Here is a 20,428-nt window from a genome sequence, read left to right on the forward strand (position 1 = left end):
AAGTGAAAAGGCTAAAATGAGGGTGCTCTGTAAAAGCCCAAGAGGAGGGGATGCTTTGCAGTTTCTTGCATCACAGCACATATGGAAAGTGTTCTTCACTAGCCACCCCACATGCAAGGGTTAAGGAGATCACTGTCTCAGCACCTATACTCCACTCACAGCATCATTGTTGGTCTGGTGTAGGCTGAGACCTAAAGAATAAGTAGATAATAAAAAGAAGAGATAGTCAGGCTCCTCAGTCATTCATTTAACAAGTTACTTATTGAGCTTGTACTGTGTGCCAGATACGGTGCCAGGGGCTAGAAGAACAACAGGGAACCCAGAACCTACTTTTAAAGAGCATTTCCTCAGGTGGAAGAGATAGACAAATGGACACATGCTTACAATAGTATGAGATCAGTGCTTTGAAGGAGATAAGCTCAGAGAATTATGGGATCTCAGAGGGGGATCTTAGCCAGGTTTGAGAAGTCATGATTTCCAGAGCAGTAAAATGTAAGTTTAGACCTTTGAGTAAGTGGTGGGATGTGGGAGGTAGGAAAGGCATTCCAAGAAGGGAGGGCTAGGAAGTAAGGTAATTAGGGGACATCTTTTCTGTTCCAAAAACCCTATATTCAATATGCTATCTTCTTTTAGACCTCTATGCCTTGCCCATGATCCTCTTCCCTGCTTGGTTAACTCATACTTTAGGAGCCAGTCCAAAGTCACCTTTGTAAAAGACCTTCCCAAACAAAATTAATCATTTTGCTCTCTGTTTCTGCAGTGATGATTCTTAATTTGTGAGTCAAATATCTGTAATATTGTCTGATGGTAAATTCTTTTTCTAATATCTATATTGATTTTATTAGAAGCTATCATTAAAAAATTAGTTTTTATAAATTTTACAAGCTGCCTTCAATAAAAGGAAAAATATGGAAAACAACCAAATATATATTATATTATTAGTGTCATTATTTTTATTATTAATCTACTTTCAAAATCTGTAATTGTACTGACTCAAGTGGCTGAGGCAGGAGGATTGCAAGTTTGAGGCCTGCCTCAGCAATTTAGGGAGACCCAGTCTTGAAATAAAAATTAAAAAGGGTTGGGGTATAGCTCAGTGTTGAGTGTCTCTGGGTTAAATCTACATACACACAAAACAAATTGATGATAACACTGTAAATATGGTAATTTAAAGAATTTATATTATTAAGAACTGCTTACTCATTTAACAGCCTCCCCCCCTTTTTTTTTTTACTGAGGATTAAACCCAGGGGCACTTGACCAATGAGTCACATCCCCAGCCCTTTTTTGTATTTTATTTAGAGATAGTGTCTTACTGAGTTACTTTGAACTCGAAATCCTCCTGCCTCAGCCTCCTGAGATGTACCAGGCTAAATTTTCACTCTTTTATTCTAGGCTCTGAACATTTATTTAGGTTATAACATTTTAGAAAAATTAAGTCATTCATTTACTTTCTGATGTACTGGTGAGAGGATGAAATCTTTGAAATATTGTCTCAAAAAATCTGTAAGTACTTTCACTAGTAGTTTTATAATTTCTTCAAGTCTGGCTCTTTAATCTTGTGTGACTAAGTGATTCCTCTTTCCTGGTATGGTCTGAATATCACAGAAGAGGGTGCTTTGGCACACACTCCTGAAACCTCTTGCTTTCACCTTTGAACCTGCTCTGAATCCTCCTCAATTTTTGATCCTGTGAACCTGATTATAAACTTGGCTCTTCTGACAATAACTCTGGAATTCTCTATGTTGTTAATTTGGGTATGCTCTCTCTTTTGACTGAAGAAGTACCCATTTATTAGTATTGATGAAAATTTAGATTTATGCAGTGGAGAAATTAGTGTTAAGAATGCAAGTATTAGCACTGTGGTATGTCTGTAATCCCAGAGACTTGGGAGGCTGAGGTAAAAGGATCAAAAGTTCAACAGCAGCCTGAGCAATTTAGCAAGAACTTTTCTGAAAATAAAAATATAAAAGGGCTGGAAATGCAGCTCAGCAGTGTGCCTGGGTTTGATTCCCCAATACTGAAAAAATCAATTATTAAAAATTTGTAAACTACTTACCAGTCAAGTGATGGCAAACCATAGCATGGTTTTCATTATCTTTTTAAAAAATATTATTTTTTAGTTGTCAATGGATCTTTTATTTATTTTTATGTGGTACCGAGTATTGAACCCAGTGCCTCACACATGCCAGGCAAGTACTCTACCATTGAGCCACAGTTCCAGCCTCAGCTTCCATTTCCTTTTGCAGTGAGGATTTGACTATGCTGTATGATTAAATTTTTGATATTTCTAAGGTACTGTTAATTTTCAGGGCCTGGATGGACTCTGTTTCAAGTTTTGGAACCCAAAGACTGTAGAGACAATCTTGTATATGACTTGGCAGCACTCAATTATGCTGTAATAATACAGTGGTGAACAAGGAAGACAGGATGTCTGACTTAACCTTTATCTGTGGAATTCTCACTGACCACTCCTCAAGCCTCTATTCTGAATACCTATTTCCTGGACCTACAGCTTTCTTCCTTTCCCACTGCTGTAGTTCAGGCTCTCTTTATTCTCTACCTCCAATAAAAAAGGGTCTCCTAACTGGTTTCTTATCCATCCAACTATTCAGCATACAATTTCTAAAACACAGATCTTTGGGATGGCTTTTAAGGGCCCACAGAATTGAGTTCTGGTTCTTGGACTTTCTATGTTAGTTCCCCCAGCAAGAGGCCTCTATCATTACTTCCGGGCATTCTCCATCCTGCACCCAAAGTCTCAGCAATATCTTGTGGCTTGCAGTAAATACACACTAGGGTGTGTAGAATTTGATCTGGAGGAAGGGGATTTGAGGGCAGTCAACTAGGAGATTCATAATTAACCATGAAGGGAAGATCACCACGTGGGGACAGGCAATAGTTGCCTCAAGTTTGCTCTGAAAATACACATTTTTTCCGGTCATAAGTAAATCACATTGTTGTGACCTTGTGATCCCTTCTCTAGCAGAACACTCCAGACCACCGAATTCCAGCTTCTTGTGGCCACCCAGCATTTTACGGAACGACGTGTGGATTTAATCCTCGGTTCCTCTGCTCGTTAAGTTACCTTGGACTGGAACGCCCCTGAAGCCTGGCACGCGCTTACTATGGTTCAAGACGCGCCTTAGCTGGGCCCTTTCCCTTCCGCCCCCCAGCCTGGGTCCTGCGCTTCCGCAGTCGGGCGCGCTCCGTAATTCCAGTATGGAGGCGCAGCCTCGGTGGCCATTCGCCATTCTCTGCTTCCCCAGGCCGTGAGTCGCCAGGCCCGGGGAGCCGTGGCCGATGTCGCGCACCATCGGTCATAAGCAGTTGGAGCTCCACGACCAAGCCGCGAGTCTGTCCTCCCGCTGTGGGGGGAAGAGCCTTCCCGGTCACGTGACACGCCGATTGTCACGCGGGCGCCGCTCACCTGACCAGGATCTCACGTGGCTCAGTCGGCTGTAGGGAGAGGTCGCCGGCGAGCCATGGCAGGCCCCAGGCTTTGGTTTCCGCTGCTGCTGGCGGCAGCGTTCGCGGCCTGGGCGACGGCCCTATGGCCTTGGCCCCAGTACATCCAAACCTCCCACCGGCACTACAGCCTTTCCCCCTACAAATTCCAATTTCGGTATCATGTCAGGTCCGCCGCGCAGCCGGGCTGCGCTGTCCTGGATGAGGCCTTTCAACGCTACCGTAAAGTGCTCTTCGGTTCCGGGCCTTGGCCCAGTCCTAAATTATCAGGTGAGTCACACCTGCCCCGCCTTGTTTTCCCGCCCTGGAAGAGGTACCTTGGGACAGCCCCAAATCTCTTGGGATATCCACCTTTTGTTTTTGCCCAGCACTCTGAACACACACACTCCATTTCCTCTTGCCCTTCTGCAGCGATCCTCAGGGGCACTCCGGGGTTAGTCCATTCACTCCTTCACTGAGCTGACTTCTAGGGCCAGGCTTGTTGGAATCCTTCCCTTGGCTATGTTAGGTGTTCATCCAAAAAATGCCTACTGTAGAACTGCAGTTCAACAAGGATATCAGATTGTTGAAAATACTGTGCCAGTAGACATCTAAGGTGACCATTCTTACCATGTTCGAGTGACGCTGGGCCCCAATGAAGCTGTGGCCAGTGCTGGGTAGAGGAGACCAGAGAAGACCCTCAAAATTGGTGAGACAAGATTCAAGAACCTCTGCCAAATTACACTAATATATCTGGCACAGCATGTTCCGTAAATGTTTAAACTGAGAGAAATCATAGAACACTTCCACAAGGAAGTGTTTCTGTCAGCCTCTCAAAATGAGGTGGTAGGTGTAATTAGCTGGGATTGAGAGTATTTCAGGCTGGGATAACCCTTGAGCAAAGGGTTATGACTGAGCACAAAGTTCTGGCCTGGTGAATGGGAAAGGATGGGGTTAGGGAAAGTATTCACACATGCATCCCTACCAAAATACTTAGGACATCATTGTTCTTGAACAGAGTAATCCCACCTTTTCTCCCAGGCCTTTTATTTTAAAATGGAAGATTATCATGAGTATCTGGTTCCTTCTGCAGCATTATCAGCATTTGCATTGCTTATCCTTAGGTATTAAATAAGTGACTAAGTTAATAAGTGGCATTTAACCAATCTCCTAAAATACCTCCTTTGGCCATTCCCTCTATAACTGTGCCTGCAACTAGCAGATACTTTGTAATTTTTTATTGGATATATTAACATTAAAGGGCTACTTTGTGTAAAAGTTGTTAAGAGGCCATTAATATTTTTGTTTATTTTTGAGGTCATCAAAAAGAATATGATTTGGGCTGGGGGTGTTGCTCAGTGGTAGAATGCTTCTATAGCACACGCAAGGCCCCAGATTCATTCCCCAGCACTGAAAAAAAAAAAAAAAAAAGACTTATGGGTTTTATTTAGTTTTGCCTCAATTTTCAAATTTGGAGCATTAGCATGTGACTCCAGGAAAAGGAAAATCATGATTCCAACTCATAACCCAAACTCATTCATCACAGAATTGTGGCTGCATTGAGATTGTATCTGGGGGATGCAGGAGAGAAACAGATAAGTTCAGGCATCTGGGCTTGGGAGAAGGAAGAATGCTGGTTAGTTTGCTCCACTCTAATTGGGCTAAGTACACATCAAGTATCCCCTGGCAAAGATAAGACTGCATAAGACTGAGTTGCCAGTAAGTTTATTATTTTAAAAGGAAAAAGGAAGAAAGGTATGTAGTAGAATTATTTTTCTTGTGAAAGGGATATAAAGAGAATTAAAGGAGACCTAGGGAGGAGTCATGAATAGACGGTCTTTGGAAAGGAGGTAAGTAGTAGGAACACAGTTTTTAGCTGAGGGGCAAAATAATTGTTGTATTTCATTTTGAATCCTAGGGCTTGGATTCACTTAGCCAGGAGTCCTCAACTGACCTTTTTTACTTGTAGCCCTGTTTTTTTTTTTTCCTTTATTACCTAAATCATAATACTTTTCCAATAATCCTGGATAATTGGAAGTTGAGCCCAAGAAGCTTAACTTTTAAGGCATGTTTGTGTGTGGGCAGGGGAGGTAATTTGAATCTTGTATATAAGAAAAGCTGAGTCTTACTTCTTTGGGCTCCCCCTGGCTTGGATATTCTGCTCTTAAGACTGTACCTTGGAGGATCCAAGGTCTGAAACATGACTTATTCAGGAGGCAGACAGAGAAGATGTATCACTTGTTTATTTATCATTTGTGTATGTGCTCTCATGCACATTGCCTAATTTCCAAGATTTTGCTGTTGCTACTACTTTTTTTTCATATTTTTTATTGGTGCATTATAATTGTACACAATGATAGGATTATCAGTGTTACATATTTGTGCAGGCACACAACGTAGCAATATAATTTGGCTAATATCGTTCCCCAGTTCCTCCTTTTTTAAAAAATCTGCCTGTAGTCCAGGCATTTCTGGGCATAATAAGAAAATAGTTATGAATGTCATTGCAGTCTTTGAAGTATGTTACAACAGAGAGAACTGGTGATTTTAAAAATAAAACAGGGAGGTAGGGGAATAGCTCAACAACTGAGCACTTGCCTAGCATCTGAGAGACTCCGGGGTTGTTCCCTAGTATCCACAAAAAATAAAAATAAGTAAAAATTAAAACAGTCTGAACCCCAGAGATACCCTTTCTTCCCCACCCCTCTTTCTCACTTCCAAACAGAAGAGTGAAGTAGGGCATTGGTGGGATTTTGCCAGTTAATGTCTTGTTGGGTTTGTTTTTAACAGCAGGTGTGGACATTTGAGCTACAGAGTCTCATGCTAGGGCATGTTGTTGATCTCTTATCCTGTCAAAGGTGTAAATGTCAATCCCCATCATCCTCAAGAAAAGGTCTACTCAAAAAAAAAAAAAAAAAAAAAAAAGGTTTAGCAAGTTCTTAACTTTCCCACTTTTGTGGGGCCACTGACAATAAGAGCAGCCAAAGAGAGAAGGTTGAGTCTGTAGAGGTGAGAAAGGTGTATGTGTGAAGAGTTTTCTCAACCTCAAGGTTTATGGGTCTTTAGTCCATTGTCAAAGAGAAATAGATTTGATTTTATTCCCTCTTTCTATGTTCAGTGCTTCTGTCATAAGCTATGGCATTGCTTAAATTTCAGCAAACGGTGGTGTGCTGGCTTTGTGTCCACCTCTGGATGTTGACTGGGCTTGGGCATGGTTTGAGCTCCTTCCTGCAGAAGTGTGTGCTCAGATGCAGGAAGTGGGGCTGCTTGTTAGTTCAACTGTCAGTGAGCAACTTCCTTTTTTTTTTTTTTTTTAACAGACGGCTTTTTGATTCATTGTACACAAATGGGGTACAACGTTTCATTTCTATGGCTGTACACAATGTAGATTCACACCATTCATGTAATCATACATGAATCGCCTTCTTTTGTAAAGTTTTTGGGGTTGGGGTGAGAAGGATGCTTACAGGTGAAAAGTATAACTACTGTACTGTTCAGCCTGGTAGTAACTGGTGCTAGGGTGTCACAATAGTGACTTTCTTCTTTTGACTGGGGCTGTAGCCCTAGATTGGGGTGGATTTAGAATTCAAGCACATGTTCTTTTATACGTTAGGATGTCAACTTGTTGGTCATATAGGGTGGTATCCCACACCAGTGGAACCTTCAGTCTCCTGTAAGACATTTATGAAAAATTCTTCACGGAAGCTGCTCCTTTGCTGCTCTTATACTGAAAGGCAGCCTGCCCTGGGGCTACTCCAGCTAAGTGATACACAGTGGAGGTTTGCTCTGGAAAAACTTCTCATTAGAAAAAAGGGAAGTAGGGCTGGGGAGATAGCTCAGCTGGTAGAGTACTTGCTCACAAGCACAAGGCCCTGAGTTCTATCCGCAGCACCGCAAAAAAAAAAAAAAAAAAAAAAAAAAAGAAAGAAAAGAAAAAGAAAAAAGGGAAGTAGAAAATGAAAGGGAACTATCATATATTGAATGCCTGGCACTCAATGTTTGTTATGCCCTTTAATTCTCATAACATCTCCTTGAAGTCAGTGTTATCCCCATATGTTAGGACGGGGGGTCTCACAAAGTGACATGCCCAAGGTTACACAGCTAGTAGTGGTGGGGCAGAAATTCCAATCAGAACTGTTTGTCCACAAAGATTTTTGTTCTTTTCGCTGTGCAGTCTTGGGGTAGAATCATAAATATCTTTGTCAAGCCAATTAGTAATTTGGAAAACTACTGGCCTCTGGTAGGGTTAAGCTCTGATCATACCTTAATGCTAATTGCTTCAAATAATAACCTCTAATATCTAATTGCTTCTTAATGCTCAGGTGGTGAGTGTGTTTATCCCTGCCCCATTGTTATCAGATTCCAGTAGCATTTCTGACTTCCTTCCTTTTATTCCTCCTTAGTATAAATAGTATTTATTAACCAACCATAATTTGTCAATAGCACTAGGTCCAAATATATATATATATATATATATATATATATATATGTTTGTGACTACAAAGTTTTTTTTTTTTTTTAAAGGATGTTAGATAACTTAGAAGATTCTTGGGGTTTACATCATCATTTGTAATTATAAGAAAATGAAAATCTTACCCAGTAGGTTTTTTGGCATTGTTCAAGTTTGAGTCCCTGAAAAGTTGGAGCCCAAAAAATATTAATGGAACTAGCCTCATCTTTAAAGAATTCATAGTCCCTGGAAGTAGAGATACAGACATACAATGAAGCGTGATTTTGTTCTGTGACAATTGAAGTACAGGGTGCTTTGAGGGTATAGAAGAGGATACCTGACCCAAGAGAGGGGAGTGTGGGAGGAAGGTGCATTTTGAATGGTTTTCACAAAGTAAGAGTTCACATGGATGGAGGAAGTGTTCTCTATAGACAGAACAACTTATGAAAAGCCTTCAGATGAGAAGCCTTTCAGTATATTCAAGAAACCAAAGGTCAGAGTATAGCTCTAGGGTGGACCAGCAAGTTCTGAAGCTAGAGACGTAATAGATAAAAGACCATGGAAAGGACTAGTCAGTAAAGGCCATTAAATAGGAAAAGTGGTGAGACTAAACTGGTTGCATTGGGGATTTGTGGGAATAGGACTTGAGGAAAGCCCACTAAAGACCTGTTACAGTGACCTGGGTAAGAGGTAGTAGTGACTGGAGTAGGTTGATAGCTGGAGTAGGGACAGAGAAAGATCGAAGTAGTATGCTTGCAAGTGGTGAGTTAGTTTGGAGGGGGAGATGCTGAGGATGAATCCCATATTTCTACTTTAGCAGTTTGAACATTCTCATTCACACGTTGCTGCCTCACAAAGATGGAGGAAGGGATGGAGTCAAAAGAGAAAGATTGATTAAGAGGTTGAGAAGTGGATTGCATATGATAAAAAGTAAGTTGGTTTTGGATGTGTCAAGGGAGGCATATCATAGCAAATATGGTACCAAAGCTTGGGAAATGAGTTAGAACACTTCCAGAGGACAGGTCCAAAGGTGACAATGGAAAGGTGGTTGAGGAGGAATAGGATGTTGTTGGAAAACTGCTAAGCCAGAATGTGGGTTAGTTCTTCCTCCGGGGTTTTGAAGTCATCTAACATGATAGCCTTGGGGTGGAGAGGAAGACTTGGCATCAGAAACCAAACTGTTGAGTAAATAATGAAGTGACAAGGAAGTCACAGAGTGTTGTGATAAGGAGAGGCTCCAGATTCAACAGCTGGATTGCATGAGACACAAAGGAGAGCTTTGTTTTTCACTTGATGGTGGAGGTTGGATGACCTAGAAATAGCACCAAAACTCAGTCCTTCTGTATGAAAAGACGCTGCCTCTCAGAGAAAATTGTAGGGGAAGCAGTGTGTAGTGTCTCGAGAGAGAGCTGGTCTTCAGTTAGGGAGAAAGCAAAAAGGACCGAGAATGGTTGGTAGTTAAATAACCACACATCAAAAGTTCAAGATTTTTCAAGGGCGGGTAGTGTGGTCAGTAAAGAGGAAACATTTTAGGAATGGGAGTATGGGACCAGAAATGAGCAGAGGGACTTATATATTGACCAGAGTAACAAAAGATGTTAGAGATTGGAAATAGATTTCCCTGACTTTAAGACTGCCAAAAAAACTCAGTTCCAGAGACCAATCATGTAAGGGTAGTTATCCATTTGGAAAAAAATTAAATTCTTATATCAAACACAAAGTAAATTCCAAGTAGATTAAAGATCTAAAGATTTAGGATATACCATTAGAAGGAAATCCTAGAAATTATTCTTCTAATCCCAGGAGTAGAAGAGGCCTTTCTAAGCAAGCAAATAAAGAAAGTCATAAAGGAAAAGACAAACATATTTAACTACATAAAAATTAAAGCAAAAGAAACCACAAGATTAAAAAGATAAAGGTCAATATGGGGCAAATAGTTGGAGTCTTAAAAAATGATGCTAAAATCTAGAAGAACTCCACAAATCAGTAAAAGAAAATTAACCCCAAAAAAGTACAAAAAATTTAGTTAGTAATTGAAAAACAATGCATAAATTCAGTCATTATTAAATGAAAGCTAATTAAATCCATGTTCTTGTTTTGTTTTTTAGCCAGGCTGGCAAAGATGAAAAAGAATTGAGATGATTAGAAGGATGTGGAGAAATGGGCTCAGATATGTAGGTTTGGGTAAAAATTAGCACAATAATTTGAAGAGTAATTTGGCAGTGTCATGACCAAACTTTTCACATCTTTGGCCTAGTATTTCTATCCCTAAGAATTTGTCCTGTGGAAATCTTTCATAACTGCACATACACACGGATATGTGTTTATTAGAACATTGCTTGTAATATTAAAAATTCAGAAACCTTACCAGATGTTCACAAATCAGAGAGAAGTTAGTTAAGGACTTTTCATCAATAGAATTTTATTTAGTATTTATAAATAATGATGTGAATCTCTAGATATTGGCATTGAAAGATCTACAAATCATTTTGGTAAATGGAAAAAAAGTTATAAGCTAGTATGTATTTGAATTCCATTTTTGTTCCAAAAATTAATATCAATGTATTTAAAAAATTGGAAGACTTCAAAATAATAACTGAAGTTACCTCCTGGGATCTAGAATTATAGGGAGATTTTCTAATAGGAGTAGGGTAAGGAGGGACAGATCAGATTTTTTAAGTAGGGAGGGAAAGGGGCTGAAAATGTAGCTCAGTGGTGAAGTACTTGCCTAGTAAGTATGAGGCCCTGTGTTCAATATGGGGGTGGTGACATAGAGAAAGTTGGGGGGGGAAATGTCTTTTTGAAGGGGGTACTGGGGATGAACCTAGGGGCATTTAACCACATTTCCAGCCCTCTTTTTTATTTTATATAGATACAGGGTCTCACTGAGTTGCTTCAAGTCTTGCTAAGTTGCTGAGACTGACTTTGAATGGAAATAGGTCTAAATTACAACTTTTACTTAAAAAAATAAAAGGGCAAGATGGGAATGAGAGGAAGGGGGACATTCAGCATTCACCTGTGGACTGGAGAGAGTGGCACTTTGAGTAGCTGTTGGTCTCTGAAAAGTGAAGAATCTTAGGACTCATGGGCAACTGCACCATGGTCTAGATTGAATTCAGCAGCACGAAGGAGAAGACACAGGCTCAGGACAGTCATCTCATCTCCCACTTTACTGGATAAGTTTCACAGGGATGGCTTTGCCTCCAACCCTAGCCACACTGATGTGTTTCCCATGCTTAGAATATATTTTCCCCTATTGGTGCTTAGCAAACACAACACAGGGTTCAGGATCTTACTCAGGTTAAGCTTTCTTTCCTTCTGGGAGGAAGCTACAGTATCTACCACAGCCCTCATCCCGCTGTTTAGTAATTGTTGTTTGTATTTGTCTCTCCCACTAGACTGTGAGCTCCTCAAGGGCAGGGACCAGGGCTTGTTTTTCTTTTTAACTGCCCCAGCACCTAGCACAGTTCCTGATGCACAGTAAGTGCTCAACATATCTTGGTTGGAATGAAGAAATGAGTGGGCATGCATGATTTCCAGGGCTCTCATTTGGCTGAGTGTGGGGAGGTAAAGCCTGCTTGGGTGTATGAAGCTCTGTGTGTGTGGAGGTGGGGAGACAGCTAAGTGGGTTTGGGAACAAACTTCTGCATAGCCTAGGAGAAGACCAGGTCTATTGGGACAGGGAAGGCATTAGAGTGGTAAGGTGTCAGTGGTTGAGTTGACTTTCCTAGTGTTCAGTCCAGAAGCCAAGCCAAATGCCAGTTTATAACCAAATCCAACGTGTTTTCTCCAATCGGCTAGGCCTCTGTGAGTTAAGTGCATTAATAAAGTGGTAGTGTTTTGATTCAAGGAGGAACAGGGCTGGTGGAGGGAGAGGCTATTGTACATTTGGCACATGAGGTAAAGATATATAGTTTCCAGATACCCTAATGCAGCAAAGAATTCTCCCTTCCATAGAAGTGGAGATACCCAAATCTTTGGATTTATGGACTCAGAGGTCTTTAGAACAGTGTTTGAAAAGCCTGGGTTTCTTTTTAGCATCCCCTACCCTAATCATAAGACTTCAGAAAAGTTCTAGGTTTGGGTGTATAAAAGTGATCTTTATGTTAACCATGTTTGCCATTTATGCCTGATTATTATGTAGCATAATCATTATGCATATGTAGCATTAAATGCTCTTTTTTAATTCTAGCATCATTCATTTTTTCAGCAAACATTTATTGAATGACTACCGTGTGTCAGGCACTGGGAATACAGAGACACTGAGATTGGTCCCTGCTGTTGAGGAACTCACAGCCTAGGTGAGGAGATAGACAAATAGCATATATTAAAATACGTGTTATGAAAAATGTATATGTACATTGCTTCATGATCACATAGAAAGGTTTCTTAGGAAAAGGTGGGGAATGACAGAAAAGTTTTACAGAAGGAAAGCCAGAGTTACTTCTTAATGAGGAGTGGTATGGAGAGAATGCAAAGTTTGTTTCAATAGGAGGAAGCAATATATGGAAAGAAAAGTATAGAGAGAACGCGGCATCCTCAAGGGTCTGAAAGAGCTCATTGTGTTGTAGTGAGAGTTTCTGTACAGGAGCAGGGAAAGACAAAAGTCTTTTCTGATGACTATCAGTGGCTTCTGGACTTCACCTCCGGAAAGCCATTTGTTTTTGTGGTACTGGGAATTGAACCCAGGCGCTTTACTGCTGAGCCATATCCCCAACCCTTTTTTATATTTTATTTAGAAACAGGGTCTTGCCAAGTTGCTTAGGGCCTTGCTAAGTTACTGAGGCTGACTTTAAACTCGAGTTCTTCCTGCCCCATCCTCCAGAACCACTGGGACTACAACCATATGCCTCTGCTCCCCACACCTCATGCTTGCTAGGGAAGTGTTGTACCACTGAGCTATACCCCCAGTCCTTTTCGTTTTATTTGGAGACAGGGTCTTCCCAGTCTAATCTGGAACTTGTGATCCTCCTGCCTCTGTCTCCCAAGTCCCTGGGATTATAGGCATGTGCTGCTGTGCCTGGCTCATTGGAGGGTTTAAGCAGAGGTTGTCATAATCTGATGTTCATATTGAAACACCCCAGAGAACAGTAGAGTGAATTGGGGTATAGATGGAGACAGAGAGAGATCACCTGGGATTGTTTTATGGTCATACAGGTGAGAAATTACAAGCAAGATGCCGAATTAAGGCTTTGACCCAGAAGGGGTGGGTAAGTGGGTTGTGCTGAGAAAATAAGGATTTGGTCTGAGCTATAGCTCAGTGGTAGAGTGCTTGGCTTGGCTAGCATGTGTGAGCCCTGGGTTCAATCCCTAGAACCACCAAAAAAAAAAAAAAAAAAGCAAATGAAAACAGATATAATAAGTATTTTGTAAACATGATTTGAGTCTTTTTTTACTATTGAAATCTTAGTGCTCAACAGAGTTTGAAACATTAGAAGACAGTCTGTAAATCCTATTTTGAGTGAATGAATTTGTGATCTACTTAGGTGGGAAGTGTGGTAAGAGGAGGAGGTTTCTTGTTTGGGTAAATAGATAATGCTGTTATCAAAGCAAGAGAGGAGATCAGCCAGGAAGAGGAAGAAAAGAAGAGTTTTGTATTTGTATTTAAGATTCAGGGTGCATTTAAGATATCTGAGCAGAAGCATACAAGAGCTCCAGAAAAACTGGCTAGAAAAGATAGACTTGAGTCTCTTGAGTTACTGTGGAAGTGGATGACAATGTCCAGGAAAGTGTAAGTAAGGAGAAAAAGAAATCTGGAACCCTAGAGACCCTGGAGAACACCAGCATAGTGGGGTTGGTAAAGGAAAAAGAGAATGAGGAAGCATATTCAAAGAGGTAGAAGGAAAACCAAGAGAGAACAGTGTTCCCTAGGGAAGTGAGTTTAGTTTCAATGTCAATAACTTGTCTGATGCTGCCAAGAGATCCCAGAAGAAGTGAGTGGTTTCTAAAATATTAGCTCTTTCACAGCAGAGATTTTTGTCTGTTTTAATTACTGCTGTATCCCCAGCACTTAAAAATAAGCTTGACACATAGTAAGCATTCAATAAATAGCTGTTGAGTGAATGACTGGATGAATTGGAAAGATCCCACAGAACCTTAGTGAAGCTATTTTCAGAGGAATGGTGGCAAGGGAAGTCAGGTTTTAACAGATTGAGGAGTACATAGGATGTGAAGAAATGACTATGAAGAGAGAATAAAGAATGGCCAAGTCCATGAGCACTTACCTTGTGCCTAACGCTGAACTAAGCACTTTACATATATTAACTCATCTAATCTCCCCAGCAACCTGGTAAGGTAGGTAAAAGTCCCATTTTACAGATGAGGAAACTGCAGCTCAGAGAGAGTAAATAACCTCTCCAGGGTTTCACAACCAGAAGTGTTAGGATCAAGATTTGATTCCAGATATGTGTCTCTTTGAAGTTCAGCTTCCAACAGCCCAGGCTACATTTCCTCTAGAGTTTCTTTGTGACTGGAAGGTGAGAGGAAGGATGGGTGTTTGAGATGACCGCAGTTGAGACCAGGAAGACTGCAAAGATTTTAATGCTGATGGGAAAGAATTGGTAGAAAGAAATAATTCAAAGACTTTGAGAAAAATAGAAATAATTTATACAAGAGGAACCTGAGGAGAGGTCCAGAGCAGAGATAAAAGGAAACCTCTTTCATCAAGATGGGGAGGAAAAGGTAAAGACGGTGTGTGTTGCAGATATTTGGGGGAAGAGAGAAGGTAAGCTGGATGGGAGTTCTCTTTTGATTATCTGCTAAGAGTAGGGAAATTTGTGATCAATTTATAGACTTGAGGAAAGTGGTACAAGCTTAAAATAGCTATTGTGGAGCCAAGATGGGAGACCATGATTTTACAGTGACCCAATCCTGTTCTGTTTTTTCCCTTCCCTCTAGTAGGGCATATGGTAGCAAGGATTGGGGGCACAGAAGGCAGATGTTAGATTGATCCAGGGTTGAGGGTTTTGCCCACTGGATGTGACTGAAACTCAGAGACAGGTTATTGATAGTATCGTCTAGATTGTATCAGAGGTGATAGATCTCCACATCTAGTCCAGCAGGAAGTGATGTGAGGCTGGGAGAGGACTGAAGACAGAAAGGACTTGGAGAGTCCTAGAACTACAGTTTGGAGAAAGTTCAGTAGGAATTTTAATAGTAAGAGGGTCCTTGTTCTCAGAATTCCATGTGTAGAGATGACCTGTCTATGATGAGGAAGGCAGAATTATGCCAAAAATGGAGAACAGACATAGAACAAACAGCATGTTATCTCTACCCTGAGAAGACTAATGAAGGGTGACAGAGAACTTTTATTTTATTGTAAATGCTTCTGAAGTGTTTTTCAACTGAGTACTGCCTTTTATAATTAAAAAAATACAAACTTTTCAATGTAAACTCTGCCTCTCCCCTCCCCGCAAAGAGAATAAGTTTAGATGAAAGCAGGGAGATGAGTGAGCTGCAGAGGTAGGAGGCTTTGATCATGAAATGGAACCTGGAGTCACGAGGTTTTTAGGATGGAATCTGGTCCCACCCTGCCATTGTTGATAGAACAGGAAATGGGAGCCCCGAGACTTGAGACTCGCTTAGCTTGGCAGTAGCAGAACCAGAACTTGACAACCTTTCCTAATTTTCCAGCCCACTAGTCTGTGTTCCTGAGCACGCAAGGCTTCAGAATTCCGTGCTGTCTCAGTGGGACCCATGGTGCACGTGCGCACATGATTGCCAGCTGAGCAGCCTGTTTGCCATACCTTGCTTCCCACATTTGAGTTCTTAGTGTAGAGGTGTGGGTGTGGGTGTGGGTGTGCAGAGAGGCAGCTGTACTGGCCCCTGCCTGTTTCCTGCTCTCTTCAGAGCTGCGCACAGTGGCATTGTGGAGGTGGAAAACCACAGTGATGATACTCTATTTACTTCCTTTCAGATGACCTAGTGTCCCTCCTGTTTTGCCACCTCCCCCAGATGTTCCCTCTCAGAGCTTGTTTGAGCATTTGTCCAGCCTCCAAACATGCTTCTTTAACAGCCAGATGAGTCACTGAGAGCATTTAGGACAAGATTCTTTACCATGAGATTGGTGGCAGTCCTTTGAGGGATTAAGAACTCTTAAGTTAGTGGCATAATTCTGGAAAAGAGTGTTTCATGTCCTTCAGATCTTCAAAGGAATCTGTAATCTAAGACTGTAGACTTAAGGAATGGAGTGCAGGTGTGTTTTAGAAAAAAATAAAAAAGATAATAACACAAAAATAAGTATTTTCCTGTCTTCGAAGTAATGGTTCAAATAATCCTGGTTTGTGCAGCCTCTCCTGTTTTGTCCTCAGGACAGTGACCATGGTAGTTGGATGTGGATGAGTTGTGATTTCTCTTCATTTGGCAGACAGCAGCCCAGAGGATTAACAGGAAAGCTCAGGACTTTTGCCCTCTTTGGGTGACTGTGAGGATAGATGTGCAGTTGAGTGCTCCACACAGTGATATTGGGGCAGTTGCAGCGGGGCCAAGAAGGCAGGGGGTACACTATAATTTAAGGAGAAGGATTCTTTTATAGTTTTCTTTACCCCTGCCTCTAGATTAATTCCTCTCCCGTTTTGAGAATGTATAGCAATGGATTTGGAGAGGTTGCCTGTCTGATTGGGGTGGTTAAGATGAACCTATGTATTCTGCCTTGGGAGCAGTCTCTGAGGCCTGAAAGCCTGGTTGTCCTTATATGTTGAGGGGATGTGTTTTTAGGATTAGAATGTAGATGAAAGTTGACCAGACCCATAGTTGCCTCAAATTCCTGTCTCCCTGCAGGGTTTAGGCAGGCATTGTTGTGGGGATCAGTGTTTTTAGTATAAGGGGAGAATCTATTCATTCATCATGGTAGGGAAGAATCTCTTATTGGCTTGATTCTTGGCAGATGTGAGAGCTGAGTTGAAGCCATGTGGTAATGCTTAGGAGCTTTAAGCCGGCTTCCTTGAGATGGTCTGAGGCTCTTGGGTTTCTTCTGCTTGAAGATGGGTAACATTGGGATTCTGGTTTGGTTCTGAAGTCTCTCTCCCTGCTTTCTGCCAACCATCTATCCCTTACTTTCCAGAGAAAGTCATGGATATTGTGCTACCAGTGGCGTACATATGACTTCAGGAAAGAATAGGGAGGGGACCTATTAAATTCAGTCTTGGGACAATAAAATCAGAAACACCCTGAAAGCCACAGAAAACTGGTAGGAGGGTAGAAAGAGATGCGCATTTTGACTTTGGCATTTTTTTTCTGCATAAACTGGGGTCTGTAGAGCTATGGTGTGTTGGTTCATGGGTGGCTTTCCTCTGTTGAGCAGAAGTCTGCCTTGGGTCGAGAACCAGTTTGGGAAGAGGAGGGAAGGAAGCAGGATGGGCTGGTGATCATGGGCCTTCCCTGAGGCATCAGCTGCGTTGTCTCTGTGCCCTCTGCATGGGAGGTCCTTCTGCGCCAATGTGAAGACCAATCGTTGAGTAGCGATTCCCTAGAGCTGTCTCTCAATGAGAAGCAGTTCTTGAGGTCTTGGAATTGTGTGCTTGCTAGGAGAAGCTAGAACGGCCACCTAAATCATTCCTATGTGGGTCAGGGTGGGTTACTGTGGAGGAAAGAAGCACAACCAGAAGGAAAGTTGAACATGACCAGGCAGGGCCAACACCAAGGGTAAACACCACATCTTCCCTTCCTTGTTGTCACGGCATGTGAGCTGAGGGACTAGAGCTAGGCACCCTTCTTCAGGGTCTTAGTTTTACCCGTTGTTTCTGCTAGCAAGTCAACCACACTGTTTACCCTGTTCTTGCAGGAAAAAAGCACAAAATGAAGAAGAACAAGTTGGTTGTCTCTGTGGTCACAGCAGGATGTAACCATTTTCCCACTTTGGAGTCGCTGGAGAACTGTAAGTACCACACTGCTCCCTGTCCTAAAGAGCAGGCACTAGTCTAGAGATGTCATTCCAGATATCCTGACCTAAGCTTCCATGACCAGAAGTGCCAAAAGCCATAGAAGATGAGTTTTTCCGATGCAGAAGCTCCAACCAGTACTTAAAGGTTGGCTATAGAACCTCACACTAGCTCTTTGCTGAGTCCCAGAGGACACTTACCTTTTGGACTGGGTACATTACTTTTTGAGGAATGTGCACACTTTTCCTATTTTCTCTTAAAAGACTTTACATTGGAGGACTGGGGTTGTGGCTCAGTATTAGAGTGCTTGCTTCGCCTGTGTGAGGCACTGAATTTGATCTTGAGCACCACATAAATAAATAAAGGTATTGTGTCCATCTACAACTAAAAATTTAAAAAAAAATCTTACATTGGAGAAAGAATTTTGGGTTGTTCATATTTAAACAGAGCTAAATCATTAATCCTATGACTGCCTCCTATCTTCCCTGAGCAGCAGATTTGGGGACCTCTCAGCCTCCAAAGTGAATATTTGAGTTTTTGCTTCTTTCTCACATTATTGGATGAAGTGGCTAAAGCTTAGAGAAAAAGGGAAAGAAAGGTAATTACAAAGACTTTGGGAGTGTTGGATGCTAGACTTGCCCCTCAAATAGTCCTATCCCCTTTGCTGATAGGAGATACCACACCTTCAGCTGGAAGATGATAGGACCTCATGTTTTTGGTAGGGGAAACTGACCTACAACCTCGGTGTGCTTGTAGAGGACTCTGCTCCAGGCTGACTGTCTTCATGCATCATCTGCCAGGACCTGCAGAGCCACTATAGTGACCAGTCTTTAATGACCCTGCCTGGGGCATTAGCACCTCTTTGCACGATTAAAAAAAGTGATCTTGCTGTTTTTGTTTGTCTTATCCAAGGATTTATATAGACCATCTTGTCTATAGTCTGACTAAACTTTAACCAAAGGAATCATTTTTGTCATTTCAGACACACTGACCGTAAATGATAAGCGGTTTTTACTCGTCTCTCAGAATGTCTGGGGAGCTCTCCGAGGTAACAAGGTGGGGCTGATGAGGAGGGAGAGAGTGATGTGGGAATACTGATATTGATGGGGTGGGAAGATAGGACTAGGGCCCACTGAACACTCCCAGTGTGACTTTCTTTATGGAAACAATTGGAATGTTTCCCCATCTTCTTGCTGCTGTGTCCAGAAGCTAATAGGCTTCATCCTGTGTGGCATAGTATAGTGGAGAATGTAGGGGACAGGTAGCTGCGGGAGCAGGCAATAGTACCACAAACTCTGCCTGTCCAGCTCTCACTCCAGGCATATGACTGGAAGAGGTCTTTAAAAAGGAAAACTAAGCCAGGTGCAGTGGCATGGGCCCATAATCCCAATGCTCAGGTGGCTGAGGTGGGAGGATCACTTGAGCCCAGGAGTTCTGGGCCAGCCTGTGCAACCTAGCCAGACCCCTTCTCTTAAAAAAAAAAAAAAAAGGAGGGGAGGGGGAAACTATAAGAAAAGAAGTAGATAGATACATACATATATTATTTTATATATATATATATATATATATATATATATATATATATATATATATTGCAAAAGGTTGTAGTAAAATATGTAGAACTATATTATTTCTGGAGAAAATGGAAAGCTTACCAGTCTACAGGTGATAGGCCCCTGCCCTTTCTCTAGATTTACTGAGGTGGTGTTTGGTCCCTAGATAAGACCTAGCCTGGTTCTTCTACTTTTGGTAAAGTCTCTACCAGGGAAGATGAGGTAATTTTCACTCAACTCTTTGTTTCGGTTTGCCTTTATCCACTGCCTTTTCTCTGTTCTTTGGAGAAGCAGCACACTGACTCCCTTCTCTTCCCTCTCCTACCTTTTTTACAGGTGCTCATTAGTCAGGTTGGGGAAGGGGCATGTGGGATTCTAGATTGCTAAGTGTCAGAGTCAGAGTAGGGAGGGGTCCACTTCTTAGACTCCAGAGAGCTTCACATTAGGTCCACTAAGGTCTCATAGATTCTTTCATTTCAAAATTTTGGGTCCCTGGAGATCCTTCCTAGGGCTTCTGGTGAGTTTATGGGTGGGGCCCTAGCTATTGAGAACATGTGCTTGCACCTTGATGGGCTCTAAGAGACTGTGTCAGGGCAATCCTTTGGGGGCAGTTGCCACCCACCTCACCTCAGCTGGTCTGCTCTCAAGTGCTAAAGAGTAGTGATTCCTTGTGTTCCAGATCCAGCCTCAGTCTCCTTAGAAGCTCAATCTTATGATTACTTTTTCATAATTCAATCTGAGAGAAGGCCTGTGGACCTTCCTAGGTCCCCCTTTCTTTACTCTCTTAGCTCCCAATGGGCTTTATCCATGGAAAGCCTTAATCCCTTGCAGTCTAGCTTGGCCATAAGTTAGCTATCTTACATTTTATTGTAACTTCAAGGCTCAGGAAACATGGATAAGAGATGGTGTGTGGGTTTTGACAGTTAGTATTGCATGGAAGGGCACTGAAACCCCTTATATTGCTACCTCCCAAAATAAAATACAGAAGCAAAATGGAAACTGGCTTCTTGGTATTTCCTTTTCATAAGTGTTGAGAATCATCAAATCTACGCTATATCCATTTTCACCCTGTGCCCATACATCATGTTCTACCTCATTTA

The 20,428-nt window shown here is 41.8% G+C and overlaps 2 protein-coding genes and 1 long non-coding RNA gene across 5 annotated transcripts in view; 2 read left to right on the top strand and 1 right to left on the bottom strand.

Moving 5' to 3' along the window:
* Tmem202 (transmembrane protein 202) overlaps nt 1-3,732 on the bottom strand; it is a 23,353-nt gene extending 19,621 nt beyond the window's left edge. For both annotated transcript variants that reach the window (XM_047541168.1, XM_047541167.1), the window contains exon 1: nt 3,431-3,732. The gene's annotated coding sequence lies outside the window, so the exon portion shown is untranslated. The remainder of the gene's footprint in view (nt 1-3,430) is intronic.
* Nucleotides 3,434-20,428, top strand: part of Hexa (hexosaminidase subunit alpha) — a 25,069-nt gene continuing 8,074 nt past the window's right edge. Inside the window, exons 1-3 of one of the 2 annotated variants that reach the window (XM_047541163.1) lie at nt 3,434-3,738; nt 17,679-17,771; nt 18,758-18,823. In XM_047541163.1, the coding sequence (XP_047397119.1) occupies nt 3,486-3,738; nt 17,679-17,771; nt 18,758-18,823 (412 nt within the window). In that variant the 5' untranslated portion in view covers nt 3,434-3,485. Of the gene's footprint in view, nt 3,739-12,179; nt 12,199-17,678; nt 17,772-18,757; nt 18,824-20,428 lie in introns of those variants that run through there. The other variant, XM_047541164.1, reaches the window with a different exon arrangement.
* LOC124977553 (uncharacterized) lies at nt 11,294-12,199 on the top strand. The gene is made up of 2 exons (XR_007107212.1): nt 11,294-11,377; nt 12,108-12,199. It is a non-coding gene; the product is annotated as an uncharacterized LOC124977553 (long non-coding RNA).

This window comes from Sciurus carolinensis, chromosome 2 (assembly GCF_902686445.1).
Source record: "Sciurus carolinensis chromosome 2, mSciCar1.2, whole genome shotgun sequence".
Classification (NCBI taxonomy): domain Eukaryota; kingdom Metazoa; phylum Chordata; class Mammalia; order Rodentia; family Sciuridae; genus Sciurus; species Sciurus carolinensis.